At 54.2% G+C, this 26,793-nt stretch overlaps 4 protein-coding genes across 10 annotated transcripts; 1 reads left to right on the top strand and 3 right to left on the bottom strand.

Annotated features, from left to right (window-relative positions):
* Positions 1 to 1,236: 1,236 nt before the first annotated feature.
* On the bottom strand, positions 1,237 to 7,209 carry GPN2 (GPN-loop GTPase 2). Of its 4 annotated transcripts, none has more exons than XM_037381653.1 (6): positions 7,125 to 7,209; positions 5,302 to 5,747; positions 3,611 to 3,767; positions 3,282 to 3,442; positions 2,467 to 2,597; positions 1,237 to 1,964 (listed from the first exon to the last, which is right to left on the bottom strand). In XM_037381653.1, exons 2-6 carry the CDS (start codon positions 5,716 to 5,718, stop codon positions 1,892 to 1,894), a joined length of 939 nt encoding a protein of 312 aa, XP_037237550.1. In that variant the 5' UTR covers positions 5,719 to 5,747; positions 7,125 to 7,209; the 3' UTR covers positions 1,237 to 1,891. The 4 variants fall into 4 exon arrangements, with proteins under 4 accessions (XP_037237550.1, XP_037237551.1, XP_037237553.1 ...); XM_037381654.1 differs by lacking the exon at positions 7,125 to 7,209 and adding an exon at positions 7,034 to 7,041; XM_037381656.1 differs by lacking the exon at positions 7,125 to 7,209 and adding an exon at positions 5,975 to 6,087.
* A 754-nt stretch (positions 7,210 to 7,963) lies between these two features.
* Positions 7,964 to 12,590, bottom strand: GPATCH3 (G-patch domain containing 3). Of its 2 annotated transcripts, none has more exons than XM_037381765.1 (7): positions 12,214 to 12,590; positions 11,527 to 11,945; positions 10,022 to 10,196; positions 9,600 to 9,659; positions 9,202 to 9,323; positions 8,895 to 9,022; positions 7,964 to 8,309 (listed from the first exon to the last, which is right to left on the bottom strand). In XM_037381765.1, exons 1-7 carry the CDS (start codon positions 12,563 to 12,565, stop codon positions 8,090 to 8,092), a joined length of 1,476 nt encoding a protein of 491 aa, XP_037237662.1. In that variant the 5' UTR covers positions 12,566 to 12,590; the 3' UTR covers positions 7,964 to 8,089. The 2 variants fall into 2 exon arrangements, with proteins under 2 accessions (XP_037237662.1, XP_037237663.1); XM_037381766.1 differs by having other exon boundaries at positions 8,192 to 8,394.
* A 1,313-nt stretch (positions 12,591 to 13,903) lies between these two features.
* On the bottom strand, positions 13,904 to 16,403 carry NR0B2 (nuclear receptor subfamily 0 group B member 2). The gene is made up of 2 exons (XM_037379572.1): positions 15,654 to 16,403; positions 13,904 to 15,195 (listed from the first exon to the last, which is right to left on the bottom strand). Exons 1-2 carry the CDS (start codon positions 16,195 to 16,197, stop codon positions 14,915 to 14,917), a joined length of 825 nt encoding a protein of 274 aa, XP_037235469.1. The 5' UTR covers positions 16,198 to 16,403; the 3' UTR covers positions 13,904 to 14,914.
* Positions 15,235 to 26,788, top strand: NUDC (nuclear distribution C, dynein complex regulator). 3 transcript variants are annotated; one of them, XM_037379569.1, is made up of 9 exons: positions 15,235 to 15,681; positions 18,866 to 18,943; positions 21,173 to 21,373; positions 21,845 to 21,928; positions 22,257 to 22,370; positions 22,827 to 23,021; positions 23,620 to 23,703; positions 24,026 to 24,144; positions 25,843 to 26,788. In XM_037379569.1, exons 1-9 carry the CDS (start codon positions 15,589 to 15,591, stop codon positions 25,892 to 25,894), a joined length of 1,020 nt encoding a protein of 339 aa, XP_037235466.1. In that variant the 5' UTR covers positions 15,235 to 15,588; the 3' UTR covers positions 25,895 to 26,788. The 3 variants fall into 3 exon arrangements, with proteins under 3 accessions (XP_037235466.1, XP_037235464.1, XP_037235465.1); XM_037379567.1 differs by lacking the exon at positions 15,235 to 15,681 and adding an exon at positions 16,805 to 17,005; XM_037379568.1 differs by lacking the exon at positions 15,235 to 15,681 and adding an exon at positions 17,455 to 17,615.
* Positions 26,789 to 26,793: the final 5 nt, after the last annotated feature.

Below are 26,793 nucleotides of genomic sequence, written 5' to 3'. Positions count from 1 at the left end.
CAAAGCCATGAAAAAGCTGCCATAAAATTCACATTTTTATCATCATGTCTTCCATTTCTTTACAGCAACTACAAGGCTCAACAATGACGGGGCCAAGTCCACAAGGATGGAGTTCCAGCTCCGGGTATGGTGGGATTGGCTTCCCGACCCTCAGCCCCAGACAGCACCGAAACGCAGCCGCCGCATTTCAGCCAGGCATACGCAGGGAAGTCCCTGGGCTCGCAGGAAAATTGCTCAGCCACTGAGAGCAGACAGGAATTTTGCTTTTCTATTTGCAACGCCAGTGTAGCCTCTCACTGTGAACTGATGTGGTTAAAGCGCAAGTTTGTGTGTGCGTGCGGATGGAAGCACGTGCCTTCACCCTCCTTCCCCCCCCCCCCCCTCCCCGAGCTCCTCCTGTCTCCAAATCCCAGCCACAAAGCTGTGAGACACGGGAAAACGGAGTTTTAATTCCCCGCCTAGCTGCAGTCTCTGCTCAGCAAGACCCGACTCCCATTTAGATTCACTCAGTCAGTGGTCTGCAATTGCTCTGAGGGCCAAACCATCCTGCAGGAGAAAGCCGTCTTATTTTATGCAAGGTCTTGGGCAAGACGCGATGCTGAGTCTGCACGGCAAGCTGGGAGCCGGGAGTCTTGCCCGCTCCCATCCTGCGTGTGACTGCGCGAGCTGCTCGGGGGGACGCCTCGCTTCCCGTCACCCCAGCCTTCCCCATCCACCGCGCCGCCGGACCCGGGCTGCCGCCTGCAGCGGGGATGCAGAGCAGGTGGCGTGCGAGGCCGCTCCCATCGCCGTCAGGAGCTGCAGCAGGGCGGCGAGAGGGGATTACATGGGGAGGAGAGGAAGCCCCGGGATTTGGGGTCGGGAGAAGGCACTGGAGAAAGCAAGCCCAGAAGAAGGTGGACGAGGGCAGCCAAGCCAGGTGCTGAGAAAGGCTCTACATGCAAACGATGTGCTCCAACCTCTCCCTGAGTCACACAGGGTCTTTCTTAATCAAAAGCCTACAAAAGCCGAGCTTGCAGTTTGTGCGTCGCTGTCAGCGCGCTGCCTGCACACCAGCCGCCAGCATCCAGCCCCCGGATAAGTGCGCACGAGCGGCGTGACCTGCTTTCAGGTCCCACAGCAGCTCTTCCTCACTCCCTCCAGCAAACGCTTTGTCTGTTCTCAGGTAGATCATAGAGGAACACGACACGGCTAACACCGAGCCCTTCTGCAAAGTACACAACGCACCAGCTGCGGTGACGTTCCCACCAGAGGCTTTTTAGCCTCGGGCTTTGTAGCACTCTTGGTTTTATTTATTCAGGTTCAGCAAACTCATAAGATGAAAGCAAGATGAAGGAGTGTTTATTAAGAAAGAGTCCATCATTATTTAAAAAAAAACAAAACAAAACAACAAAACCCAACCATCTTTCTGTCTTCCTTAAGACAGATTGGAGGCTTCTCAGCCTGGATAATCCTCTGAGCACAAGGTACATGCACACTCCTCCTATGAGTAAACCCAGCACTTTTGTCTCAATGCCGAAGACACCAGTTCAAACTGCTTTTTCTTTCTCTGGACCTACCCTGGTCATGACGGGGACGAGAAGACCTGGCAAAGGTCAGTCTCCTCTATCCTGCTTCTCTTCCCTTGCTAACCATGTCTTCACCTGTCTAAATCTCTTCAGGCTCCTAAGGAAAGTCCCTGCACTCAGCCATCACCTTTCTGCAAAAACACTGCTCCGTGCCGCGGGGCTGAAGCGCAAGAGATCAAACGCTCAGAGGGAGCCCAGCAGGCAGACCTCTGCCCCAAAAGCTTTCACTTGGTCTGAGTCACAAGATGCAGAAATCTCTTAAACTCCTGGCAGGAAAAGGAGAGGTGTCAAAACAGGGAGCAGCTGTGGAAGAGGTGGGTGTGTTACAGATCCATCACTTCTTCTTCCACAGCTTTGTCCTGAGATTGCACATACTTCTCCTGCACTGCAAGTGTGCTGATAACGCAGTAATTAAGGAAAACAAGGGGCTGGGCTCAAACACTCCCTTCTGCAAGGAGCTCTTCACGTTCTCAGCGAGGAACCAGCCCCGCAGCAGCCTGAAGGCTGGCAGGAAGACGGCAGTACTGGCAGCAGCATGCACCACCTGAGTTATTCCTGGCTCTGGCTGATCCCAGACCCAACAAGTACAGGAGAATCAATTGTATGGTCTGGACGAGGTGGAATGACCCAGTCCAAGTGAGTGTGAGAGAGAGGAAAGCTGGCAAAAGATTCCTCCCACATTCACAGTATCAATTAGTAACAAATGTGGTGGCTTTGGTGTGGACAACTGCCTGCTAAGGTCTGGGCTGAGCCTTACCACCTCCCTACATGCATATCGCAACAGACACTTTTAGGAACAACCTGGGCCTGCAAACTGCCAGCCCCACCTCCAGCCTCTCTTCCTCAAGGAAAGAGAAATTAAAGCTCAGCCCAGCAGAGAACCAGCAGAGAAGGATACGAAGTAAAGTGGAAATCGGCTCCCACTGCTGCCGACATCAGAGCTTCAAGGTTCCTGTGCTCCTGGTCTCCGAAGGAATAGCCATTGGCTTTGTCCACTGCCTGCATCACCTGCCGCATGCTCTCCTTATCCTGAAAGGGAGGGAGATGACACATGGGGGAATCTGGTCCTTCCCTGGAGGCAAGAGCTCACGCTGGGCTTTAGCTCGGATCTTCCTCGAGGCTCTGGGCCACCCACATGGTACCCAATGCCCCAAGGACGCTGCCAGCCTCCCTGAGCCTGGAGGGGCCACAGGATAAACAAGGGCACCCCCTGAACACATGATGGGCTGACACCCTCCACCCTCTCACTCCCTTTCATCACCTCCGGTCTCAGCCCATTTGCCTTTGTTGACACTTCTGCAAACGACCAGATTAACATTTTCAGCCCTTCCTCCCAAATGTATTCCTCCCAGTCTTCTAATTATTTTTTTCTCCCTAATTTAACAACGTTTTAGGTATTACTTTACCCAGATTTGAAATGCAGGCACAGAACTGAATGAAGGCGGGGGGGTGGGGAGTCTTAATTCCCTGCCCCAGGGCACAAGGCCCACATAGTCCCAAGCTCATTAGCCTTTTCTTTTCCTTTGGCTGCCACAGATCATTTACAAGTCTGGGTGTCCTCCTGTTCTCCTCTGTCCCCAAGTCTCTTCACAGCTGAGGTTTCCAGCCCTCATGGCTCTAAGCAGACACAACCCAGATGCTACTGAACGTGTTGACTACACATCCAACACTCCCCCCCTGCTCTCTCTGCCCCACTCCTCCTGCTGCAATCACCTGGACGTTGAGCGGAACAAAGGACACCAGGCTGTAGTCCTCAATCACCTCCACCAGCTTCTCATTGAGGCGGCGGTAATTACTGAAGAAAGGGTCGGAAGCTAAATGGTCAACCAAGTAAGAGAGGTCCAGGACCTCTGTGTAATAATCCAGGTTGAAAGCTGCAGAGAAACGCCAAGAAGCTCTGAAGGCAATTTGTAAATTGAAGCAAGCGGTGAGATATACACCAGTTCCCTGACCTCCTCCCAGCAATACATCCCCACGCCCGAACAGCTAATTCGCCCCCGATGCAGCCCAGTTCCACGCGTCTCTCTCCCAAAGGCTCATACCCAGCTTGCCGTACTGCTCGATCAGGTCCATCTTGGAGAGGACGTTGACATGGGGCAGTTCCACGTGCAGCATGGTGGACAACGAGGTGCAGAGAACAGAGATGAACTTGCCCGGGTCCGTGCAGTAGTGAGAATCCACCAAGTGCACCGCAGCCAGCTGGGCAGCAAAGGCACAAAGGGACAGCACAAGGTCAGAGCAGTGACGAGTCCCTCCGCCTGCTTTGGGGACAGTCCGAGAGGTGGGTATAGGACCATCGGTTCAGACGTGACTATAACCACACAGACTCCCATGAAGGGAACATTACCACCTACCTTCTAGCCCCTGCACACGGAACACCCTCGTATCCGAGTGCACATACATATAGGTAAGTAGGTATCGCCACATTCACACCCATGGACCACCCGGGGAATTCAGGACCCAGGGTGCTGGTGCACAGAAAGGGGTGCTGAGCTCCACCAGCAGTACTGAAAGACACTTAAACCTGCAGCTGCTCTCCCTTTTCGCCGGGCTTCTTTCCTGGCACATGCATTTTCCATGCTTGTCTGAACTCCACAGGATTTTGGGGGATGGGAGCGGGGGTTAACTCTCCTGAACGACATGACTGCCTCCAGATTTCCACCTTCCCCACAGCAATGCTCACACGCAGCGTACGCTCAGGAGCAGTAACTGTAGCACACTGCGCTCTGCTGGGAGAACCACTTGTCATGCGGTTTGAAATAATAATTAATAATTAAATTAACGAGCAGTATGATTCCCTGTGTTTTGTGCAGCTGTAACAATGTGGTCTGAGATCTCTGTTAAGTTACTGCCTGTTACACAATGTTACTCAAAGTCAGGGCTCTGTAGCTGAGTGTCTGCAGTGAGTCAGGGCTGTGCTTCTGCAGCAAAAAAAGCCAGTTGAAAGCTCACAGGCAGGTGTAAGCACTCGAGCGGGCACCAAAACAGCAGTGTAACTATCTTTTTTTAGCAACTACCACTTCGTGTCCATTTATTTGAATAAAAGTCATCTCTAATGCGCAGATTCCCATTGACATTCTCAAGCAAGTGAACTTGCCCTTCTTGCTCGCACCATACGCAGCTTGCGTGTTCATGGTTTGGCCCAAATGCAAAACAAATGCAACGTAAGCAAGTTCGCTCGGTTATGGGACTCTTCTCACCTGCGTTTCCTCATTTGCATCTTCCATTGTGCAAGAAAGCACAGAGCACGTACTACAACGTGCAGAGCGATTCAGCTTGGCTGCTGGAGAGCCAGGTAGGGCCTGAGATGACACCCGGGTTTCTCACAGCACAGCACAAAGGGTCCCCGCACACCCTGCACACCCACCTACCTCCCCGCTCTAATACAACGCCCACACAGATAAAACGCACAGCGTCTTGTGGAGAGGACCCCAGAGCACAGCAAGAGTCTGTGCGGAAAGAATCCATGTTTCCGTTGATAATCCCACTGCACAAAATGCCCTGAACAAGCCACTCTTTTGCCAATCCCCCCCCAGCATAAAATGGGGCAAAATTTCCCTCCTTCCCTGACAGAGCCATTCCACATGAAGGGCCAAATGGATCAGTAAAGAAACCCGTCATTAGTCCACACGATCAGAAGCTCCGGCCATGTGGCATACAGCTTCTGAGCCCCTTGCGCAAGCAGGTGGGATGCCAGGCACGATCCCAGCTCCCTGCCGAGCCCCAAACTTACCCTGAAATTCCACTTGGCCAACTGTGCAAAGACGTTCTTCAGGGCACCGTGGTGGGTGTAGAGCTCCACCTGCCCCGGGCAGTCAAACAAGTAGTAGTGACCCCGGAACGCAGCCAGCTTCTCCTGCAGCCAGTCGAAGTTGGCCTCCAGGTACTCCATGCAGTAGATCAACCCCCCGTTGGGCCCCAGCTTCAAGTTCTCCATCACATCGGACAGGGTGATGAGCTCAGCAATGTCCACGGCACACTGGTAGGGCATTGCCTCGTTGGCGGGGTCCAGGTTCACCACTGTCACCTTGCGCCCGATCCTGCCCATGAACTGCTGCATGCCATGGCAGTAGGTCGTCTTCCCGGAGCCTGGAGGCCCGATCACCACCTGGCCGAAGGCCAGCGAGCTCCCCTTGCTGCCCTCAGACATGTCGGCTCATTTCCTTCCCCTTCTGTTGACTGAGAAAGGAAAAGCTCCCGTTTACCATTTTATTTGCATTATTATATTATTATATTACGAATGGGACGTGCTGGGATTCACACCCAAGGAGCGGGTGGAGAGGAAGGGAAAGTGCCACTGTGTGATCGCTGCCTCCCCTGCGAGCGCAGCCCGTGCCGGGGCGGCCGTTACCCCCCAGCTGGCGATGCTGTGGCTGAGAACAGGCACAAATCCCAGCCAGACCCACCGGGCTGGGCCTGTGGGACACAGATCCTGACTCCTGCCCATGTGCGGGGTGAGTTTAACCTCAGCTGGGTCCTTCCTGATGTGGCAGCGCCCACATGTTCCCTCCCTCACCCCAGCATGTCCCCATGTCCTCCCCTCCATTTCTCCATATCCCCACGTCCCTCTTCTCCTTCACGTCCCCTCTCCTCCCCACATAACCCCCATATTCCCACTTTCCACACATCCCTCTCCCCATGCCAGCCCAATTCCCTCTCCCAACACCCCTTCCCCCTCCACATATCCCTTCTCCCTGCCATATCCCTTCTCCCCCATGTTTCATGTCCCCTCATCCTCTATCCCCCCCTCTTTGCCTGCATCTTCTCTTGCCCCAATGTCCTCTCTTCTCCCCATGGACCCCCTTTCCCCCCATGTCCCCCCTCTTTGCCTACATCCCCTTTTCTCCCCATATCCCCCTATCCCCACCTCTGTCCCCGCCACATTCCCCTTTCCCCCATGTCCCCCCTTCTCCCCCACACCACCCTTTCCCCCCACATCTCCCCCATTTACCCCCACATCCCTCCAAGCTCCCCTTTCTGCCACATCTCCCCATGTTCCCCTTTCGCCTCGTGTTTCCTCTTCTCCCCCACAACACCCTTGCCCCCCATGTTCCCCTTCTGCCTTATGTCTCCCTTCCCCCCACATCCCTCCTTTTCCCCCATGCCACCCTTTCCCTCCATGTCCCCCATTTATCCCCACATCCCTTCTTCTCCACTATGTCACCCTTTCCCTCCGTGTCCCCCCAATTATCCCCACATCCCTCCCAAGCTCCCCTTTCCCCCATGTCCCCCCATTTATCAGCACATCCCCCCAGACCCTCCTTCTCCCCTATGCCACCCTTCCTCCCATGTCCCCCATTTATCCCCACATCCCTCCTTCTCCACCACGCCACCCTTTCCCTCCACGTCCCCCCATTTATCCCCACATCACCCCCATGTTCCCCTTTCCTCCCACCTCCCCCCTTCCCCCCTACGACTCCCGCTCCCCCCCTGCCCCGTTTCTCTCCCACATCCCCCCTCCTTACCCAGGTCCCTCCACCCCTCACGCCCCCTCCATCTTCCCTAAGACCCCCACCCCTCCCGGCAGGCCGCGCCCGGGCCCACTAGGCCTCTCACCGCCTGTCGCCCCGGTGCCGCCGACTTTGGGTCCGGGCGGCCGCGGGCCCCGAGCGCCGCGTTCCGGCTGAGGAAAGGCCGCCGCCGCCACAGCGCCCCCTGGCAGCCGGGGGGACGCACAGCTCCCCTATCGCCGGGACTCGAACCCGGGTCCCGGACCCCCGGGTTCGAGTCCCGGCGCTGCCCTTGTCCCTGAAGCACAACCCCAGTCCCGGCTCTTCAAAATAAAGGAAAAACTGCTCCCGACATAGCGATAGCCTTAAGGAAGGCGCACAGGGGCAAGCCGCAGCCTGCCAACAAAGCATTCACCAATGCCCATTTAACCCTCCAGTCCCAGGTCACTGGGACGAAGGCTTTCCCCCCACCCCCTCCCCTCAGAAAAGCGCCTGCGTCAGGAAAACACGGCAGAGCACATCGGAAAGCCCGTGGTAGGAAGCACCCGCTACACCCGACCGCAGGGAAACGCCTCCTGCAGAATTCCTCCGGAGGCTGCCAGGACAAGTCTTTCATCCCAAGGAGTTTCTCCCAGGAGTGTGGGATCGTCACGCCCAAGCAACGCGAAGCTGCGGGCCAGCAGCAAGCTTTCGGCAGGACAGTTACCGTGCCACAGCTGGCCCTGTCTGTACTTGTCCTTCCCTGGGTCTCAGGCAGCCATGAAACTACAAGTTCTGGGGTTTTAGGCTCACCTAGCACACAAGCTCGGTTGATTCAGGCAGCAGTATCGGCTCTAAACCACCACTCAGAAACGCAACACCCTTCCCAGTTCCCGCTGAGCAATCGGGACCAGCACTATTTCCCCTCATTTGAACGGTTCAGAGGAAAAAAAAACACGGAGGCAATTTTTGTTAGAAGTCTATTTCTTCCAAAAATAAATATATGAACACCCTGCTCCAAACCCAAGACCAGGAGCCAGCCTGTGCTTGGCAGAGGCAGAACCAGTACAAAGGCTCTGTGACAGTCTCTGTTCACCGTGACTGGGTGCTGAAGCTCCCCAGAGCACCGTGTGACGCCTGGACAAACGCCATGTCCTGCCTGTACTTCATGGCAGTGGGTGGCTGGCGCCTGAGCAGCCCGTCACCGCTGTCCTTTGGGTCAGGGTCATCATAGATGGTTGAGATGAGGATGGGAACGTCCCGCCGGGGCTTTTTCACTTTGCTGAAAGTTGGCAGTTTCTCCCCGTGGTATCTAGAGGGAAGCAGGAAACGTTTGGTCCAACACTGCTGAGGCAGTCAGACACGCCTGTGCATCCCAGCTCGACTTCCTTCACATGCTGCAGGGGAGAAGTGGACCAATACAGGATTCTTGTCCTATTCCTGGCTGCAGGATCACTCTAGAACAAGAGCAGCTCTCACAGGGAAACACCGCACAAAGCCCCAAAAACCCCACAGAGGAGGTAGGGGTGCTGTGCGACCTCAGGTCACTTGGGCTTTTCCCACCAGAATACCGTAGCAGAGGTGACCCTCAGTCCTCAAGCACAGCTCTCCCTCTGTGTTTATCTGCTGCATGAACCTGCACACGGTTCCAGCCCTACTTGAACACCACAAGCTCCTCTACAGAGCACCAGACCATCAGGAGGAGCAGTGGATTTAGCTCTGGCGCGCTGTGGCAGGCCCTGCCACTGGCTGTGCGGAGAAAGGCAGATCCCTGGGACAGCCTCACAGCTCTGGTTCACACTCTGCTCCTTTTGTGACCAGTTAGCTGCTGTGTCAGCCCAAAGAGCCCAGGCAGAGGCTCTGAACACAGGCTGGCAGGGCAGGGGTGGGTACTTACCCCAGCCCCCTCTTGCATCTGGGGTTCTGACCCTCATTGTCCAGAGCTTCGGCCATTCCAGAGTTGCTGCTCCCCAGCCCCAGCCCCTCTGTCCAGCCCTGCTTCTCCAGCACCTTCCTGCCAAAGCCCTGGGAGAGAGGAAAAAAGGCACAGAGTTGCTGAACAAAGCCCATCTTCATTTCCCTAGAACCTGACCTCTCCCCACATCCAAGACCTCTCCTCCCCCTAATCCACATCCTCCGAACATCGTCACCCCCACCTTTCCTGTCCTGCCCCATCCCCTCCCCAGCATGTACCCAGAGCTCACCTTGGTGTATCTCTCAAAGGTGCCAATCTGCTGTCCTGAAACAGACCCATCCTCCAAGCCGTCTCGGAGTCGCTGTTCCAGCCACATCTGGACCGAGTCCCGAGCATCTTTATCACCTCCATCTAGGGAGAAAGAAGTAAGAGTCAGAGCAGCTCAGCTCAGGAAAGCTGTTCACTGCCGTCATTTCCCCCAGAGCACCATGCAACAAGGAGGCAGAACCTGTTTGTTTTGGCAACTCTCAGTGCCAGACAAGAAAAAAAATGTTGGTTTAAGTATAGTGACGTCTCGGACGCTTTTAAAGGATGACGGAGCCAAAGAGTTCCTCACTGCAGAAATTCTGCAGGGTCAGAATCTCCCAGCCTCCCTGGTTTCTTGTGGAGGGAGTTCAGCTCAGATACCTTTATCATAGTAGATGCTCATGTCCACATCCCAGTCATCCGCAGTCTGCTCATCAAAGTCTGCCAAGAGAAGGAAAGCACCGGTTTTAGTGATGGTTGTGGAAGTCTGACACAGAAGAGCTGTTTGCTGGTGGCCCAGCTCCCTGCTTTCCCTAACAAAGTGGGAAGGAAACGGTGTTAGAGCCCTGCAAACTAGAGCGCTTACACAACAGGCTGCCCGTAGGACCACTGGGGTCTCTAGCAACTGGGTTGAACCACTGTAGGTTTTGTGATCAATGGAAGGTTTAAAAAGTGATGGCAAGATGCCCGTATCTGCAGCTGATCTGGGATGCTCGTATGGGGTTATACCCGATAAATGCATGGCTGGGCCCCCAGCTCGTGGCGGTTAGTTTGTGGCTCAGCGACACAGACACCAACGTTACCTCCATTCTTCTCCTGCCAGTACTGCGCATCTGTGTAGAAGACAAGGCCAGAGCCACCTTTCTCCCACTTCAGCTCAATCTCCTCTTCAAAGAGCCGCTCCTCCACACGGTCCTGCTTGGTCACATCCTCGTGCAGAGCCTCGTGTCGCTCCCACTCCTCACAGGTATCATTGTCCTGCAAAGAAGCCAGTGAAAGGTGGGCGACACCGAGAGCACACAGCCTCCTCCCCGTTTCCCTGACCCTCGCGGCCCATCGCAACACCTTCCCTATGAAACAGCTTCGTCGACAGAGCTCGTCTCAGCCTGCTGCTTTCAGGCACTAACACGACCGGCACTGATGACCTCATTCCCCTGACTAATGCCATCTTCAGAGTCAGCAGACAGAAGTGGTGAAAAATACCACATCACACCCACTCCACAGCAGGCTTTCAGCAGCGTACCCGATCTGTAACGCAAAGATGCCCATTTAAGGAGCAGGTGTGTTGTACATAAAGTCAGCAACTAGCAACAAATTAATTCCACTCAAGTTGATCCCTACAGAGATTGTGTCGGTTCCAGGGAAGCAGCTCGCTGGCACAGACACAGATCAGCCTGACAGCTTTACTGCTGCCTGCCCAGTTCTGGGCAGAGCCCTCCAAGGAAGACATTAACCAACTAAGGAACAGCCAAAAGCATGACTAGAGATCCAGGAAACAGAGCCTGTGAGAAACAGCTAGAGGAGTCTGTTTAGTCTGGAGAAGAAAAGACTGAATAAAAAGTTTGTAAAGGAGGGAACAAAGCGTTCTCTGTGTCCGCTGTTGCTAGGAGAACCTAATGGGATAAAATTGCAGCAAAGCCTTGGCATCCAAGTTAATTCCGGTATAGCAAAGAACGGGAATGGCTTGCCTTGGGATTGTGCTGCCTCTGTAATGACAGAGGTTTGTGAGAACAGGCTAGACAGGCGTCTGTCAGGTGGAAGGAGGCAAGATAGTCTCTGGAGAGCCTGTCCAGCCCAGTTTTCTAGGAGTCTTTGTCACGAAAGCCATTTTTCTTGAAACGACTAACTTCAATCACAGGAGCATTCAAGGTCAACCATTTGTATGGCTCTGCATGTCATTTCCAGCACACAAACATGTTCCCGAATCTCCAGTCACCTCATTTACAAGCAACAGCAGAGCTGGGCCAATCTGCCATGCAGCAGGGCAGAGATCTGCTCCTGCAGCACCAGCCTCCCCCTGTGCTCGCTCCTCTGGACAAAACCTTTTGGGCTCAACTCCAACCAAACCCTTTGGGCTCAACCCCTACAATTTAGACAAGGAGTTTTGGAGGCATTAATGCCCACACTGCTCATGCACCAAGGGGCTCAGTGCACCACGATGTGAACAACCAGATTTTGACACCATTTTTAGACATGCAATTTACACAATACAATTAAAAGATTTAAAATGAGCTCTGAGTAATATTGTCCCTCCCAGCTTTGCAGCTACAATAGCTAACTCTGGACAGTGCTAGAAAAATCCACTTACATCATCCGAGTGCGACTCCTCTTCCTTGTTCTCCTGCTCCTCCTCATCTTCCTCAGCACTGGCTGGGTGAGTCACCTCAGGTTTTGCCACAGGCCCCTTTTCCTCTGTGATCTCATCCCCTGTGGCAGTGTAAACTCTTTCTTCTTCTGTAACTGTCTCAGTGTCCTGGTATTCAAAAGGCACATTCCCATACCTACGGGATGAGCCTGTCTTTGGAAAATCCAGCTGCAATTTCTTGATAATCCAGGGAGGCAGCCTGCAGGCCCGGATCAGCTCCAGAAAAACTTTCAGGGGGGTGCCCACGTTCCCGTAAGGCATGAAGGAAGGGGGGTTGAACTCGGGCAGCCGCTTCAACTCTGCTTCTGTGACAGATTCGCCTGCAGCTGTCTTGTCCCTGCTGTCGGGAGACATCTCTGTGCCTGGAGGAGAAGAAACGGTTTTGGGTGGGAACACACGCTCCACCAGAGAGGGATAAATCAGGGCCCTCCTGAGCAGGAGGGGGATAAGCAAACCCCAAACAGACTTTTCTTGACTCATAATGGATTTAAGGCACTAAGGAAACTCCACGAGCGGTTTTAACCACCCAGTGCCCTCAGACCGGACCTGCAGGTGCAGGATCCGGTGCTCAGCGGGTCCTCCGACCCTTCCAGGCCCACCCGGCCCAGCCCCGCCAGGGCCCGTTCGTACCTGCCCCGGGGCTGAGGCGGACCCTGCGGATGAGGCAGCGGCCGGGCAGCGATGCGCCGCCGGGCCCGACCCAGCGCTTGCCGCAGTACATGCGGACGAAGCGGCGAGCGCGGCCGGGCCGCACGGCCACCAGGCAGGAGCAAGTGCGCGGCGCCGCGGCCTCCTCGCCCCTGCCCGCCGGCGGGCGCTCGGGGCGGTGGCGGTAGTGGAAGCAGAGGAAACCGTCGGCTTCTACGAACTGGCTGAAGTAGGCGCGGAGCTGGGCGGAGCGCAGCGCGGCCGGGATGCCGCTCACCAGGCAGTAGCGGGCGGCGGCGGCGCCATTATCGGCGGTACAGCTGGGCGCCGCCATCTTGCCCCACCGGGACGGCGCGTCACGGCACTGGGCGCGCCGTGATGACGTCACTGAAGCCGAGTGGAGTGGGCGCCGCCTAGTGGCGGAGGAGCGCGACTGCGGCCGGGCGGGGGCGCAGGAGGGGCCAGGGCTGGAGCGGGTCACAGGCCCAGGGGGTGGCCAGGCCCTGGGCGAGGGGGTCACAGGCCCAGGGGGTGGCCAGGCCCTGTGGGAGGGGGTCACAAGTCCTGAGAGGACCCAGGCCTGGACAGGGGGTCACAGGTCCTGGGAGTGGCCAGGCCCCAAAGAGGTGTCATAGGCCCTGGGGGAGACCAGGCCCTGGAGGGGGGTCACAGCCCCTGGGGGTGTCAGGGTGCTAGGGGTGTCCAGGCCCCCTGTGCTGTGCAGTGTAGCCCCATGCAAAGAGCCCTGGCCTTGCCCTCTTGGTCGCGTCCCAGTGCTGTGTGTCCCAGGGTGGAGGTGGCCCTGCCTCATGGCAGGCGGGTGCCACACCAGCCAGGGGAGCCCACAGCGGCCCCCTGTCCCCAGGGGCTGGGGGGACTGGTGGTAGGATGGAGGTGCTGGGGGCTCTTCCCTGCGCCAAAGCACCTGCGTGCCCGGTGTGAGATAGCTCTGGCAGCGGGGCTGTTCGGCATCCCGTGTGCCGTGACTCACATGCGTGTCACCAGGCTGCGTGGCTCGGGGCTGCCCGTGGCTGGCACGAACCTGCAGAAATCATCTGGTGACTCACCCGCTCCCTCCCTGTGGAAAATGGCCATCATGGGGCTGAGATCACCTTGGAAGCCATCAGTCCAGCAGCAGCAGGGGGAGGTGGAGGGGCAGGCTGACAAAGCCATCCTCCTTGTCAGGCTGCTGGCTGACATTCGAGGTGTTTCCGTGGGCAGGAGGCTGATGGGGCACAGGGAGGCTTCATGCGGCTTTACCCGACACCTCGGCAGGGTCAGGCACGGTGACCGGGACAGTGGCTGTACCTGTTGGCAGCTGCCTGCGCATCCAGGTGAGTCAGAGCATCCACCTCCGACGTGGCCACTGGGCTGGGAGCCCTCGGGTGAGGCTCAGCGCCTGCAGAAAGGTGTGGTGGGTGGATGGGCTGCGATTCCGCTGCCTCTGCGAATTTCTGTCTGCTGGGTGTGCTGAGGGTTTTTTTTTGCTGTGGAGCTGTTCATCAGACAGCTCCCGCAGGTGGTGATCGACGTGTCCCCATGGCAATGTGAGGGAGACAGATTTGTGCAGAAAGCCCCTTTTCATTCAAGCATTCTTTCCACACCAGGCCTGCAGCTGGTTTATCTAAACCCCCTCCACATTTAATAACATCTCTAAAAAGTCACTACCATATTCCAAAATGTAAAACATTTTATTAAAAAAAATAATTTACTGCATCTTATGTACAAACTGCAAGAACGTTCACTTATAAAATACTGACATCTAACTTGTTGCAGAAGCTGCAGGCAGGAGGAGCAAGCTTTCCAGGCGTGCTGTGTGCACACCCGGCTGGAACTCCAGGGGGATGTTTCCTTCTACCACTAAACCAGCTCCGCTTGTCTCTGCAGCGCAGGCAGCTCAGGGTTCACTTACTATCGCACAAATGGAGGTAAGCCCGCAGCCCAAAATGATGTGCAGTAGGTTTAGGTGCTCTTAGGTAACCCATTCCTCTGTGAGCAGTCCTGTTTTATTTCATGGCATTATGGAGAAAAGATAAAATCTAAGAAAGAGGGGTGAATCTGCACACCCTGTAAGATTTAATACTCTGGCTTTTCCCTCTTGATGCCTTAGGAAGCTCTTTCATGAACATTTCTAAGATTTCAAGCACAACAGACAGACCAAGATTTCACTCACACCTAATTCCATAACGTTTGCACCCGGTAAGCGATCCCACCAAAAACATGGTATTCACTGTGTCTAAACACCACAGAATCAAGGTGTTACTTGAGGACAAACCCCATCGCTTGGAGTTAACAGCAAAATGCACATTGATTTCAAGGGGACCAAGGATTCATTGAGCAAAAACCGGGACCAGGCTCTAACCCGACCTGCTCTGTGCTCTCTTCGCAGGTGGCTGAGCCACTCCAGCTGGGAACAGGGAAAGAAACCCCGCACTTGCGCTCCCTGCAATGGAGACCGGCACAGCTGGAGTAGGAGCTGCTATAAACACCTGCTGAACCACACCTGCTCCTCTGTGCGCTCCGCGGCAGCCTGGCTGAATCCTCCAGCCTCAGCCCTAACGAAACCTGCAGTTCCCTGCACAGTCCAGAGCGCTTCTCTTGCTAAATCCCTGCTCCCAAGTTCACTTTGCAGCTCGGCGAGGTGTGGGGAGCATCCACGGAGCCAGCGGCCAAGCAGGGCTGCTCAGCACGCCACGCGTGCCACGAGAGCCAGCTGCCTGCCGGTTATTTCGTACAGCATTTCCGCGATGAGCTCAACGATGTCCGCGTTGCCGATAACAGGTCGGAAGAAGAGATCTGTGATGAGGGTGGGAGGGATCGATTTTAAGGTGGAGGCGATCAGCAAAATGCGGGCAAAGCGGCCTTGGTCCTCTGGGTGCAGGGGCTGCAGGACCTCCTGAAGTGCTCTCTGGGCTTCTCGCTGGAGGCTCTCAATGTACAGGGAGGCCCTCAGCCCTGGGACATCTGCAGGGAGAGAGGAGGAAAAGCTGGTGATGAGGGAGACTGGTAAACAGCCCCAGGTTTCTCCCATTCCCACCCTTCCCCCTCCGCATTTCTCAGAAGGGATCTCCAAGGCCATTGTAATGAGATGTGTGCAGCGCTACTGAGACATAGCTATTCCAGAGCTGCCGTTTGAGGGAGGAAGGGTAGTTGATTGGGCAAACTCATGCTTTACCAAGTAAATCCCAGGGTCCTTTATTGTCCGCGGGGCTGGCAAAGCTCTCTGGCTTTTACCACCACGTTTGACATCCCTCCTCCCTGCTTCCCGATCGGCGTTAAGGATAAGGCAACCAGCCCTCTCCGCACTCACGCCTGCCCGCACTCTGAATGGCTCTGAGCCAAGAGGTGAGCGTTTAGATGCTGACGTGTGTGCGGGATGTGCTCTCCGCCGGCAGGCAGAGCCACAAGGGCTGGGCACTCACCGGGATTGAAGAGAATGGCTCCCTTCAGGTAGGCGTATTCCTTGGGGCTCAGGTCCAGGCTCCAGAAGGTGTTGAGGCAGCACTGCAGCCGCTGCACAGCGGCCAGCGTGGGCTGCGTCCGCTCGGGCTCCTGCCGCTTGCTTTGGCCGTTGAGGAGGATCTTCTTGAGCATGCTGGGGGCTGGGGTCTCCATCACCTCGAAGGTCACCATCTCCTGAACCAGCCCCAGGAGGAAAAGGGGGACCCAGCAGCTGTCCAGCAGCAGGAGTTGATCCTCTCGTGGCAGGAGGTGGAAGGAAGGGAGGTTTTTGATAAAGCTGATGGTTTTTACCAGCACATTGGAGGCTGCCTGGCAGGTGACGTGGGGTGTGCGGAGGCAGACGGTGCGGCGCTGGTGGCAGAGGCAGCGCTGGTGGGCTGGGCTGCAGCTGCCCCGACTGTGGTTGAGGTTCTGGCTGAGGAGGGTGTAGAGGATGGCGGTGCGCTTGTCCTTGCTGTGGCACTGGCACCTCTCCCAGTCCATGTCCATGCCGCTGGTGCTCATAGCTGAGCTGGGTGGCTGGATCCTCAGCAAAACTCAGCTCCTGCTACAGCAGATGAGAGAGAGGCATAAAATCCCTCCCAAACTCTCCGTCACAGGCTGGATTCTCCCTGTCCTCCCAGCTCTGCCAGCCCATGGCTGCTCAAACCAGCTCTTATAAGGCTGGGTCACAGTGTAACACCCCTCCGCAGCCTTGACCGCTCTGTGATTAAGCAGTCCTCATTAAAAAACCCCACCACCACCCAGCCGTCCCTGGGCTGATTGGCTGGGGCAAACGAGTTCATCACGCGGCACCAACAGCCATTTTCTCAATGAAGCGCCAGCAGCTCGGGGAGGGGGACAGCGGGTTGGGTGGCCTTATCGCGATTACCCAAACAGTATAAACAAAGTCATTAACCCAGCCTGTACCATGGCACCAAGGCCCCGCGCTGTCATCGGGCCACGCTGTGTGGCAGGTGTCACTGCCAGGAGGTTCACACACACACAGGGCACTTGTCTGGGCCCTGTGTTCAACGGCCTTGGAAAGAGCAACCTGGAAGTTGTTTTATCAGCGGCTGTTTGCCTGACCTTGCTGACAGGAGGCTTGTTGTTACAGTTGAGAAAGAAAAACCCAGGGAACTGGCGGATGGTGGTGTTTGGTCCCAGGCAGGGGCCACCGGTTCGCAGCTCCCTGAGGGAACGCAGGGCAGGGCAGGGCACATTCTCCCATTTCCACCGTGAATCACCAGGTGTTTTCACCCCTGGAGCAGCTGATACTGAGGCAGGAAAGCAGCAACTTCTCATCACCCGTTTGCAGGGGGCTGCTGGCATGGTGAGGGATTCCTGTGGCAGCCAGGGGGGCACCCCCCCCCGGGGGGCTGAGCCGGAGGAAGGGCCAGAGCCAGGCCTGGCCCGGCCCTGCCCTGCCCGGCGGCGCGGCGGGGGGTCCTGGGGGCAGAGCAGGCCGCGGGGGGTTGTTGGCACAGCCCAGGGCAGCCCCGCGGCTGCTGCCCGGGCCCACGGCCCCCGGGGGGGCTGAGCAAGGCCCCGCCGAGACACGGGGCGGCCCCGGGCGGCCCCTACCCGCACACGGGGTCACAGCCCCACCGAGCTTTCTGGAAGGGCCCGGACAGGCCGTTGCTATAACAACAGAGCCCCGCGCCTGGCGTCCCGCCTCCTTCCGGCTGATTGGATGAGGCTTCAGCCAATCCGCAAAGAGAGCGGAGCGGACGGGCTCCGGGATTGGTGGGTTGGGGGAGTAGGGCACGTGCTTCCGTTCGTGCCGCTTCCGGTTCCGGGCGCCGGCGTGAGGAGCTGGGGCGGCCGGCGCGGCGGTGGCGGGCAGGATGGGGCTGAGTGCGGAGGAGGCGGCGGAGCAGGAGGACCGCTTCGATGGCATGCTCCTCGCCATGGCCCAGCAGCACCAGGGCGGCGTGCGCGAGGTAGCGCTGCCGGGCCCGCGATGGGGCGGCGGAAGCTTTTACCGTTATCCCAGGGCGGGGGGAGGGCGGGCCAGGGAGGAACGAGCGGAGGTGGGGGCGGCGTGGCCCCTTTCGGGTCCCCGCGCCCCCTCCCCCGGGTCCCGGTCCTCCCAGGATGATGCACGGAAGGCAGGCATCCTTCGAGAGTGGCGATAGCGGCCTAGGCCTGCGACTGCCCCGGAGGACGCGCTAATTAATTACTGTGATGCTAAGGAGGCGCTGAGGAGCTCCGGGCTGCGCCCTCGCCGCGGCCTCGCACGCCGGCCCCTGCTGCCTCCGGGCATCACACGTGCGGGCCCCCTGCCCCGCCGGAGGCCTGTGCCCCGCACTGCAGGGGAGGCGCCAGGCACTGTGCCCCACATTCCCAGTACGACCAGCTGGCAGCAGCCCCCTGGGACCTGATGGGTTTAGACTCTACCGTGACACGTGCTGGAACGTGAACGTGGTTCCCCTCCTGGTGCTTGGGGCTTTGCTGACACATCCTGCTCTGAGGGCCCCGGTGCTGAGTGGTGGGAGGGTTGGGGAGTGTGGGAGCACCCCCCTCACCAACTCTGTGGGGAAATGGCCCCAGTAACAGCTCCTTGGACTGCAGGGAAACTTGCTTGTAACATTGACAGGACAGAACTCTTGGGAAATAAAGATTAAGTGGGTTGAGGGTGTGGATTTCCATAGGGGTGTTTGGGGGTGCCAGTTCATAACTGCTAATTCATCTGTGATACCTGGCAAGCAGCTAGTAGTTATTTTGTGAAAATAGACAGGAGATGGGGGAGGGTGAGCTTGCGTGCTCTGAGGGTTTAGTTGTGCAAAGGTGCAAAATACAGTACATGTGTATATCTGTGTACATATGTGTATATATGTATGTACACATATGTACCCACCCACCCAGATAACTCAGGTGACAGCTTGGCGTGTCGGAGTAGTGGTACCTCCAAGGTGACCTAAGAATAAACTGCTTGCTCTTTCTTCATGTAAACCACACAAATGCCTCTTCTGAAAACTGGGAATCCAGGAGCTGGATCTCCACAAAACCCACCGGATGTTTTCTCTGGGAAACGGTCACGGGGATTTCGATATGATCCTGGCACAGGCGCAGATAGGGAGTACACAGAATAAAGGCTGCTCAAGAGACATGAGGCTTGAAGTGATCTGGTCTCATTGCTCTTTTTTCTCTTCACCCCTTCTCCCACTCCAATCCCTGTTTCCTCTACCAGCTTGTGAACACATTCTTTAGTTTCCTGAGGCGTAAAACGGATTTCTTCACCGGTGGAGAAGACGGAGTAGCAGAGAAGGTAAAAACCCAAATCCTCAGGCTTTTATGTCTTCTAATTTATGCACCACCCATGTCTGTGCCATACTAACACTTCCCTGCCTGAACAATGCATAGCATTACAGTGTACTTGGGGACCAGCAGCCCGTGATGCTGATGAAATACATCACTGAAGCAAGGTAATAATGCGTTGCTCCTGTTGGGGTGAGGCACACAAGATTGCTTGTTTGAATGGTACCAATGGTACAGGGTTTTTTCACCACACTCTGGCCAAAGGCTTGTTTGGAAAGCAAATCTGCCAGACACACTGACTTAACGGTAACAGACACTGCAGTGTGGATAACCCCGGGTTACCTTGTTTGTTCACCTCAGAAGAAGCACAAAGTCCACATCTCTGCCCATGCGGCTGCACCTTTGTCTCGGGGCTGCGGTGCCTGTACGGGGCGAGTGTGCTGGGGAGCGAGCCTGGGCATCCGGGTGGCCTCTTTGGCACCTCTTATCCTGCAGGTCTTCCTCACCCAGATTGAGAGCTGAAAAACTAAATTGTTTTGCTGTAGGGAAGAACCAGAGCATCCAAACACGAACTGGCCAGGCTTTCCTGCTTGTACTTACCAGTATATCAGCTGTTCCCTTTCCTGGGCTACTGGAACTCCCACCAGCAAAGCAGGCACTGCTGCCGTGTCGGGGCAGATGTTAATCGCTAACACAGTGTGTAACATACTTTGTCTGGTCTCTAAAGTGCCAAAATGAAGGCAGCTACGGGATGGGAAGGAGGATGGTTTCAAAGAAAGATGAAGCTTACTGTCATTTTTCTTAGACTAGAGAGCAAGGCTCCCCAAATTCCTGGGCTCTGTGTGCTCCCAGGGAGTGAAACCCTGGGCAGCATTTCAGAGGTGAGCACTGGCTGGTGCTTTTGGAGGCCCTGTTGGGGCAGTTGCCTTGCAAATCTGTGTCTGTGCCTGTAAAAGAAAAGCATTTATGTCCTTGGGTGGTATCTGTTAAAATGCTTTATGATCTTCAGAAAAGGTGCTCTCCACAGTCTCTGACACCATAGTAACCACAACAAAAATTGAAGAAACTGCTTTCCCAGTCCTGCTCATTCTTTGGCATGAAAAAGAGGAGAGGCTGGGCAAGTTGTCATCGTTAATGGGGAGCCATTTCAGAAGCCCTTGTGGTGCAGAGTGAGGGGTGTGTGGGTATGTTGAGCGAAGTGCAGTGTGCGCACACTGACAAGCTCGGGCAACGTCAATAGTTTGCTCACCGTGGCTCATCCTGCGGTTAGGAACAGAGGCTGGGAGATACATGTCTTGAATTCTGTATCCTAGGAGACACTGGACTCGCGTTGTGTAAATATATCTTGCTTTCCCTTTCAAACAAAGCAGAAATACTTGGGGGTTGGTTACGAAGCTACAAGGCTGGATGCTTGGGGTTGCTCTGGAAAGGTGCTGAATTTCCTCAGAATTTTCTGGGATATAGGTAAACTATGACCTGAACCCCCATCTGAGAAATCTCTCTGCTCCAGTTCCTTTTCTCAGGTTCTCAGGTATATTGTTTTCTGGAGCAGACTTCAGCTCTCATACGTGCAGCTTTGCACACCACTGCTGGCGTTATCGACCATGGGGCAATTGCTCTGGCTTCCTGCCTGTGTACTCAGCTTTTCCGCTGAGCACTATGGCCGTTTGGATCGGAGACCTTGAGATTTTGCTTTTCGTAGTCACAACAACACGAGAATTTGGAGGGAGGTTTGAAGCAAAGATTAAGTGCAGAACACAGAGCTTTGCAAACATTTCTCTTCTAAATCGTGACACTGAATCTCCACCTAGTGCCCGGGGAAAAGCCCAGCCTGTGGGAAAGGTCAAAAGGAGGTAAAAAACCTTGGATCCAGTGTCTCCATTCTTCCAGCTGTCCTAGATGCATGGAGTAGCTGTCAAGTGGCTGGGTTAGGCACCTGCTCATCCTGCTGGAATTGCACAAAGGCCAAAAGAAAGGGAGAATTTTTATTTCTCTGTTATCTCCATGCAAATACACCCCTGCCTAAGGAAGAACTAGGAAGGGCTCCATTTAAATAGTTCGAGTTTTCTGCTACTCTAGATTTTCAGGCAAAAGACTAGAGTGAAAATGAAGTCACAACATCTGGATGACTAACAGACGTTCTAGTGCTCCTCAGTAGGCACTGAGTTGGCTTCATTTGGGTTTGAAGAACTGGTGATTTTTTTAAAACCCTCTGAGATGTGTTCCTCTCTTTCATCAGCTCATCACAGATACCTTCAACCACCACAACAAACTAGCTCAGAAGGAACGGAAAGAGAAGAAGGCTCGTCAAGAGGCAGAGAGGCGTGAAAAGGCAGAGAGAGCTGCGAAACCTGCTAAAGAGAAGCAAGACGCAAACGAGCCAAGGATTAAGGAACTTACAGATGAGGAAGCGGAAAGGCTGCAGCTGGAAATCGACCAGGTGAGAGCGATGTCTGGTGCCTGCGGGTGCCATCTAGGTAGTCTCCTCCGCTGGCCTGCGTGTAGCTCGGGTAGCAGCGAGTGGTTAGAACGGCTCAGACTTGTCCCTTTGCAGTGTCTGGACCACCAGAGTGGAGCAGGTGGTGTGCTTCCAAATTCAGTAGAGCCTGGGCTCAACACTTGCGATTTCGTCTGTGTTCTCCCATAACTCGCTCTGCCTTCAGCAAGTTCTCACTGTAGCAGCACCTGCTTTGGTCATCAAGGTGTGAGGACCAACGGTGTCTTCCCCTTGGCAGTGCCGCTTTCCTGTTACACTGGTCCAGGGGCTGAAAATTCCCCATCAGTCTTGGATGCGGTTTGCAGTCCTGCTCTTTAGTTTCAGCTGAAGAGGCTGAGGCCATCTAGTGTCAGATCAGCCAGGAACACAAAGTGCCAGCCCTTGTCTGAGCGTGTTTGCTCTCTTTTTGAACAGAAGAAAGAGGCACAAGGACAGATTAACAGTGTCCCAGTGAAACCCTCGCAGGATGAAGGTGAATCTTTGGATTCTAACAAACAGGTAAAGCTCATCTAGAGGCTTTATTTTAGGTGGAGAAAAAGATGTTTCTGGAAAACCATGAGAACCCTTCTGAATGTGAGGGGGTGTCCTGTCTGGCTTTCTTTAAGAATACACACTTAGTTCCCAAAGGCACATCTGAAATACGGGCTGGGGGTTCCCTTATAATTATGTTTTAACAGAAACACCTGCTTGTTTCGGGCTAAATTTGTGTGAATATCAAATACATGCACCTTACCTGAAATTCTTATAAAACCCAAGAACTGCTGTTACAAGTGAAAAATAAATGGAAACTTGAAAAGCTTTTTTACACTTTAAATTGTTTGCTTAGGAAACAGATGATGAAGAGGAGGATGAGAAGGATAAAGGAAAACTTAAACCCAACTCTGGCAATGGGGCTGACCTTCCAAATTATAGATGGACACAGACTCTTTCAGAACTGGATGTAAGTATTGCCTTCTTACCAGGATCTGAGGAATCTGAGATAAGGAATAAGAGCGGGTGCTGCTAAGGATGGTGGAGCTGATGCCCTGTATCTCAGTTGCCAGTGGAAGATTGTTAGTTGTACTTAACAGCAGCATTTCAATAGCTAGGAGAGAGCTTGATAACTCAAGAAAAATTCCTAGAAGCTGTAGTTAACTTTGCCAAACCTTGGTCTTGTTTTAACAAGACATTAAAATCTGCTTCCCTTTTTATGGTCCCTTTGAGGTGTTGGCCATCCTGTTGCCAGACTTACTCTTGTGTCCTTTCACCTCCTGCTCGCTCAGTGTCCCAAGGAAAATATCATGTGCTCTGTCTTATTCTGGTGAAACAAAGGGAGAAAGTCTTAGAACAGTGGCACAGGAGGGTAAGGAGAGACTTCACTGCTCAGCTCCTGAAATCTGATCTTTGTCTGGTCCAGCTGATCGTGCCTTTCAAGGTGAACTTCAGATTGAAGGGGAAGGACGTGGTGGTGGATATTCAGAGACGGCGCCTCAAAGTTGGCCTGAAGGGCCATTCACCCGTCATTGATGGAGAGCTTTTCAATGAAGTGAAGGTGGAGGAGAGCTCTTGGCTGATTGAAGATGGTAAAACAGTCACTGTGCACTTGGAAAAGGTAAAGCAGAATGAATCGGGGAGGATTCAGACTTGTCTGCCTCTTCCCTGGTGAAATAGGAGTCTGACAAAACCTATGAGAGCCCTGGGCTTTGTCAGCTGAAACAGAAGAACTGTGCTTATCCTTGGTACAATGTCAGTGATGCAACTGGAAGTGGGGTATTGCAAGTTCCCGCTGTCTTCAGCTTAACTTCGTGCTAATTAGGATATCCAATTAATTGCTCAGCAGTTCAGGAAAAGCTGGACATTATAAAGTTGTTCTTTAATGGAATAATGCCATATTTTGACATCAAAATCCAGGGACAGACCTTATTACTTACTGTGTCCCTTCTGGGCCTCTCCAGGTGATCTGTTTGTAATCCCATTTGCGTCATGCCAAAAGTGACATCTGACATGCTCTCAGATTCCCCAGCTGTGGAAATTCAGGCTACCTAAAGTTGTTCAGAACGAAAGTAGTACCCTTTATCCATGTTCAGATTTTACTGATGGAAAACTGTCAAATAAAGTTTGATTCCAGCAGCTTTATCCTGTGCCCGAGACGTAAAATTCCTGGAGCAAGTCCAGGAAGAATAAAATATTTTTGCTTCTTCATCCTTCAGATCAACAAGATGGAATGGTGGAACAAACTAGTCTCCACAGACCCAGAAATCAACACCAAGAAAATTAATCCAGAGAACTCGAAGGTAAGAACTCCCCACCCCCACCCCTCTTTTTACCGTTTTACTGAAAGGAGCCTTCTCTCAAATGTGCTCACACTTAGCTCACTTTAACTCCTATGACTTTTTTTTTTATTTTTTACCAGCATAAAACCAATACTGGGAGTACTGCTGGTATGATGATTCAAATGAATGAAGCTCGGTCTATTGATCCGTGTTTGTATAAGTATTTCTGCAGCCCGTGCACGCAGCATAGCGTAACCTCAGTGTATGCATGTTCTCTGCCAGCAGGGTGTATGTATGGGTTGAGACAAGTTACTCCTATTTTAATAGAAGTCCTTGCTTTTAGTTGTCAGACCTGGACAGCGAAACTCGCAGTATGGTGGAGAAAATGATGTATGATCAACGGCAGAAATCCATGGGCCTCCCCACATCTGATGAACAGAAGAAGCAAGACATTTTGAAAAAGTGCGTAGACCTCATTAATTTGTGGGTATTTGCTTTCCCAAGCCCCTCTCTTCTTCCTCTGACCTGAAGGTGTGAGCAGAACACGGGCTGGCCTTCAGTCCTACCTGCGTTCACATCTGCCGTTACGTAGATCTGTAGTTACCGAGCTGTTGGCCAGCCACCAGTGTCTATAAAAGCCCCTGGGGGTAGAAAGCATAATGGGAAAATTCTGGGAATGGCCTAGCTCTGGAATTGTTTTAATCTGCTGATTTCAAGTCCAGAAAGCATGTCTGGGACTGGAGGTACCATCTCTCCTGAACTTTAATATGGTCTTGATTGTTTTCTAATCTCCCTCTACTGAGCAGCCCAGATAATCTCCCTCCCTCCTCACCCCCACCAGGCAGCTGTCTCCAAGCCAGCAGCGCTTTTATGTCTTTATTGTCCTGTTTGGCTTAAATGCACCTTGGCAGGGAAATTACTCAGGGAGCTCCCAAGGCCGTTTGGGAAGGCGTGGAGGCAATTCTGGGTCATGCATCTTCTTCAGCAAGCGCAAACCCACATCTTATCTCAGGCCTGGGAGGAGGATTAGGGTAGCAAGCCTGACTCCTTTTCCTTCCTTGGCTTATCTGTGGCAGCAGAAGCTTCACTGACCAGCATGCCCAGTACGGCGTCGGGTGCAGCTGTGTTAGAGCAGGGATCAGACTTCCTTAGTGTTGAGCTGGCAGAAGGGGAGGCAGCCCTCCTGGGTGGTGCACGTACAGGACACCTCGCTGGCAAGGTCACTCGCTTGGTGCTCAGGAAGCTCGGCTTGCGCGCAGACTGGCTGGTGAAGAACAGAGGGGAAGTTTAGACTTTGTTCAGGCCAAAGTAGACTCCTGACACCCAGGTGGATCCTGACCTCTGCTAGCGAAGCCCTCCTGGCTGCTAAACGAGGACGCTGTTCTTGCAACACATGTTTCCGTAGACATGGAAAGTGGAAGCGCCATGGTGGCGTTTCAGGGAAAACCATGAGAGGAGAGCACGGAGGAAGACGGAGGCCTGCCCTCACTTGCACTTTACGTGTGAATCCTCCGCGGGGTTGTGTGTTGTATCCCGTGGTGAACCGCAGGGCAGAGGAGGGAGCTTCTGCCTGCACTAATCGCTCCTGAGCACCCATAGGCACGGTGTGGCATTCTCAGAACTTTCCGATGTGGCAACCTGAGTCCAAATAGTCCTATCTGCTGGGATTGCAGTACATTTGGAATCAGGTTGCGCCTAGTCTGAAACCAGATTTCTCTGGTCACGTCCTTCATGAGTTTTCACTGTCGCAGCACTGGAGATATTCCCCATGTCCCCAGTAATGCTTAAGCTAACAAGTCGGAGCTTAAATCGTAATCTGCCCTCGCAATCTCCCCTCTGCCCCACAATCAGTGTCATAGCTGCTACGTGTCTGTCCGAGAGGTAACAGTTAAAGGGTGTGTGTTTGATAATTAATAACTCCCATGTGTCTGGACTTGCTGACCTTCATGGCTGTGGTAGGATTACCGATACCACTGACCTGAGGAAAAAAGCGTTTGTAATACGGGGAGTGTGCGCCGAGGAGCTCAGCAAAACGGCCCCAGCTGTGGAGGAAGCAAACTTGATAGTGCAGGAAGTAGGGATGCTTTACCCCCGCAAACAGAGCTGTTCTGCAGCTCCTGCTGACTCATACCCAAGCTCTTGTCTTTATTTTCCTTGCAGGTTCATGGAACAGCATCCAGAAATGGACTTTTCAAAGGCTAAATTCAACTGAGCCCTCCCCTTCTCCCCCCCCTCTTTCAGTCAGCCCGTTGAATGGCGCAGGATATGTATGGCCGGATATCCCTTACCTTGGGCAAGTAAACACTTCCAGCATCCCCACCCGAGCTTGCTGTGGAGGCAGCTTCATGAAGTCCTCAGTTGTCCTGTGTCGAGCAGAACGCAAAGGCACCGAGGCGGCCTGCAGCAGCTCCAGTCGGAGCCATCTGCGACACTTCCCCGACAGCAGTTAGGAGAGAAGGAGGGCTTAGAGCACGAAGGGTGTTAGGGCTCCGGGAGCCAGCCTTGAGAGCTTTTGGGACGTACCCTTACTGTGTCGCTTAGCTTCATCTCCTGGCTCTTCAGAGCTCCTGACTTACTTTTTGCCATTTCAGTTTGGCACCAGGTACCTCCCAGTTTTTACTCCCTTCCCCTTGGCTTTCCTACTCTCCTGTGAAAAGAAGGGCCAGTTTATATTGTAAAATAATTCTTCTGCCTCCTTGGGACAGGAAAACACCAGCCTAAAAAAACAGCTACTGCAGTAGAGACAGGCTCCGCTCCTCCTTGCTGCTGCTTCTGTTCTGGCCAGAAGCAGAACAGGTTGAGCCCCACAGGGCTTCAGGGGGGCTCCTATCACAGCTGGAAGGTTGACCTGCTGTCCTACAGCAAGGGAGGGCTGGAGGGTCTGGGGGGGTGTGTGTGGGTCTTTGGGGGTGCTGTTCCTGCCGGGAGTGTGTCTCCTGCCTCTTGTCCAAGAGCCTCTCTCCCTGCTGACTACTGACAGGCATCACTGCGTTCTCTTCTGAGCTCCCGCTGACAAGTGGCATTACTCTGCATGTTCGTATCTTTGTTAAAACTGCGGTGCAACATAGAGAAAAAAAAAAAAAAAAAAGTGGCACATTTCCAGGCAGAGCG

This window comes from Falco rusticolus, chromosome 3, assembly GCF_015220075.1.
Source record: "Falco rusticolus isolate bFalRus1 chromosome 3, bFalRus1.pri, whole genome shotgun sequence".
Classification (NCBI taxonomy): domain Eukaryota; kingdom Metazoa; phylum Chordata; class Aves; order Falconiformes; family Falconidae; genus Falco; species Falco rusticolus.
This window is presented reverse-complemented; position numbering and strand designations above follow the sequence as displayed.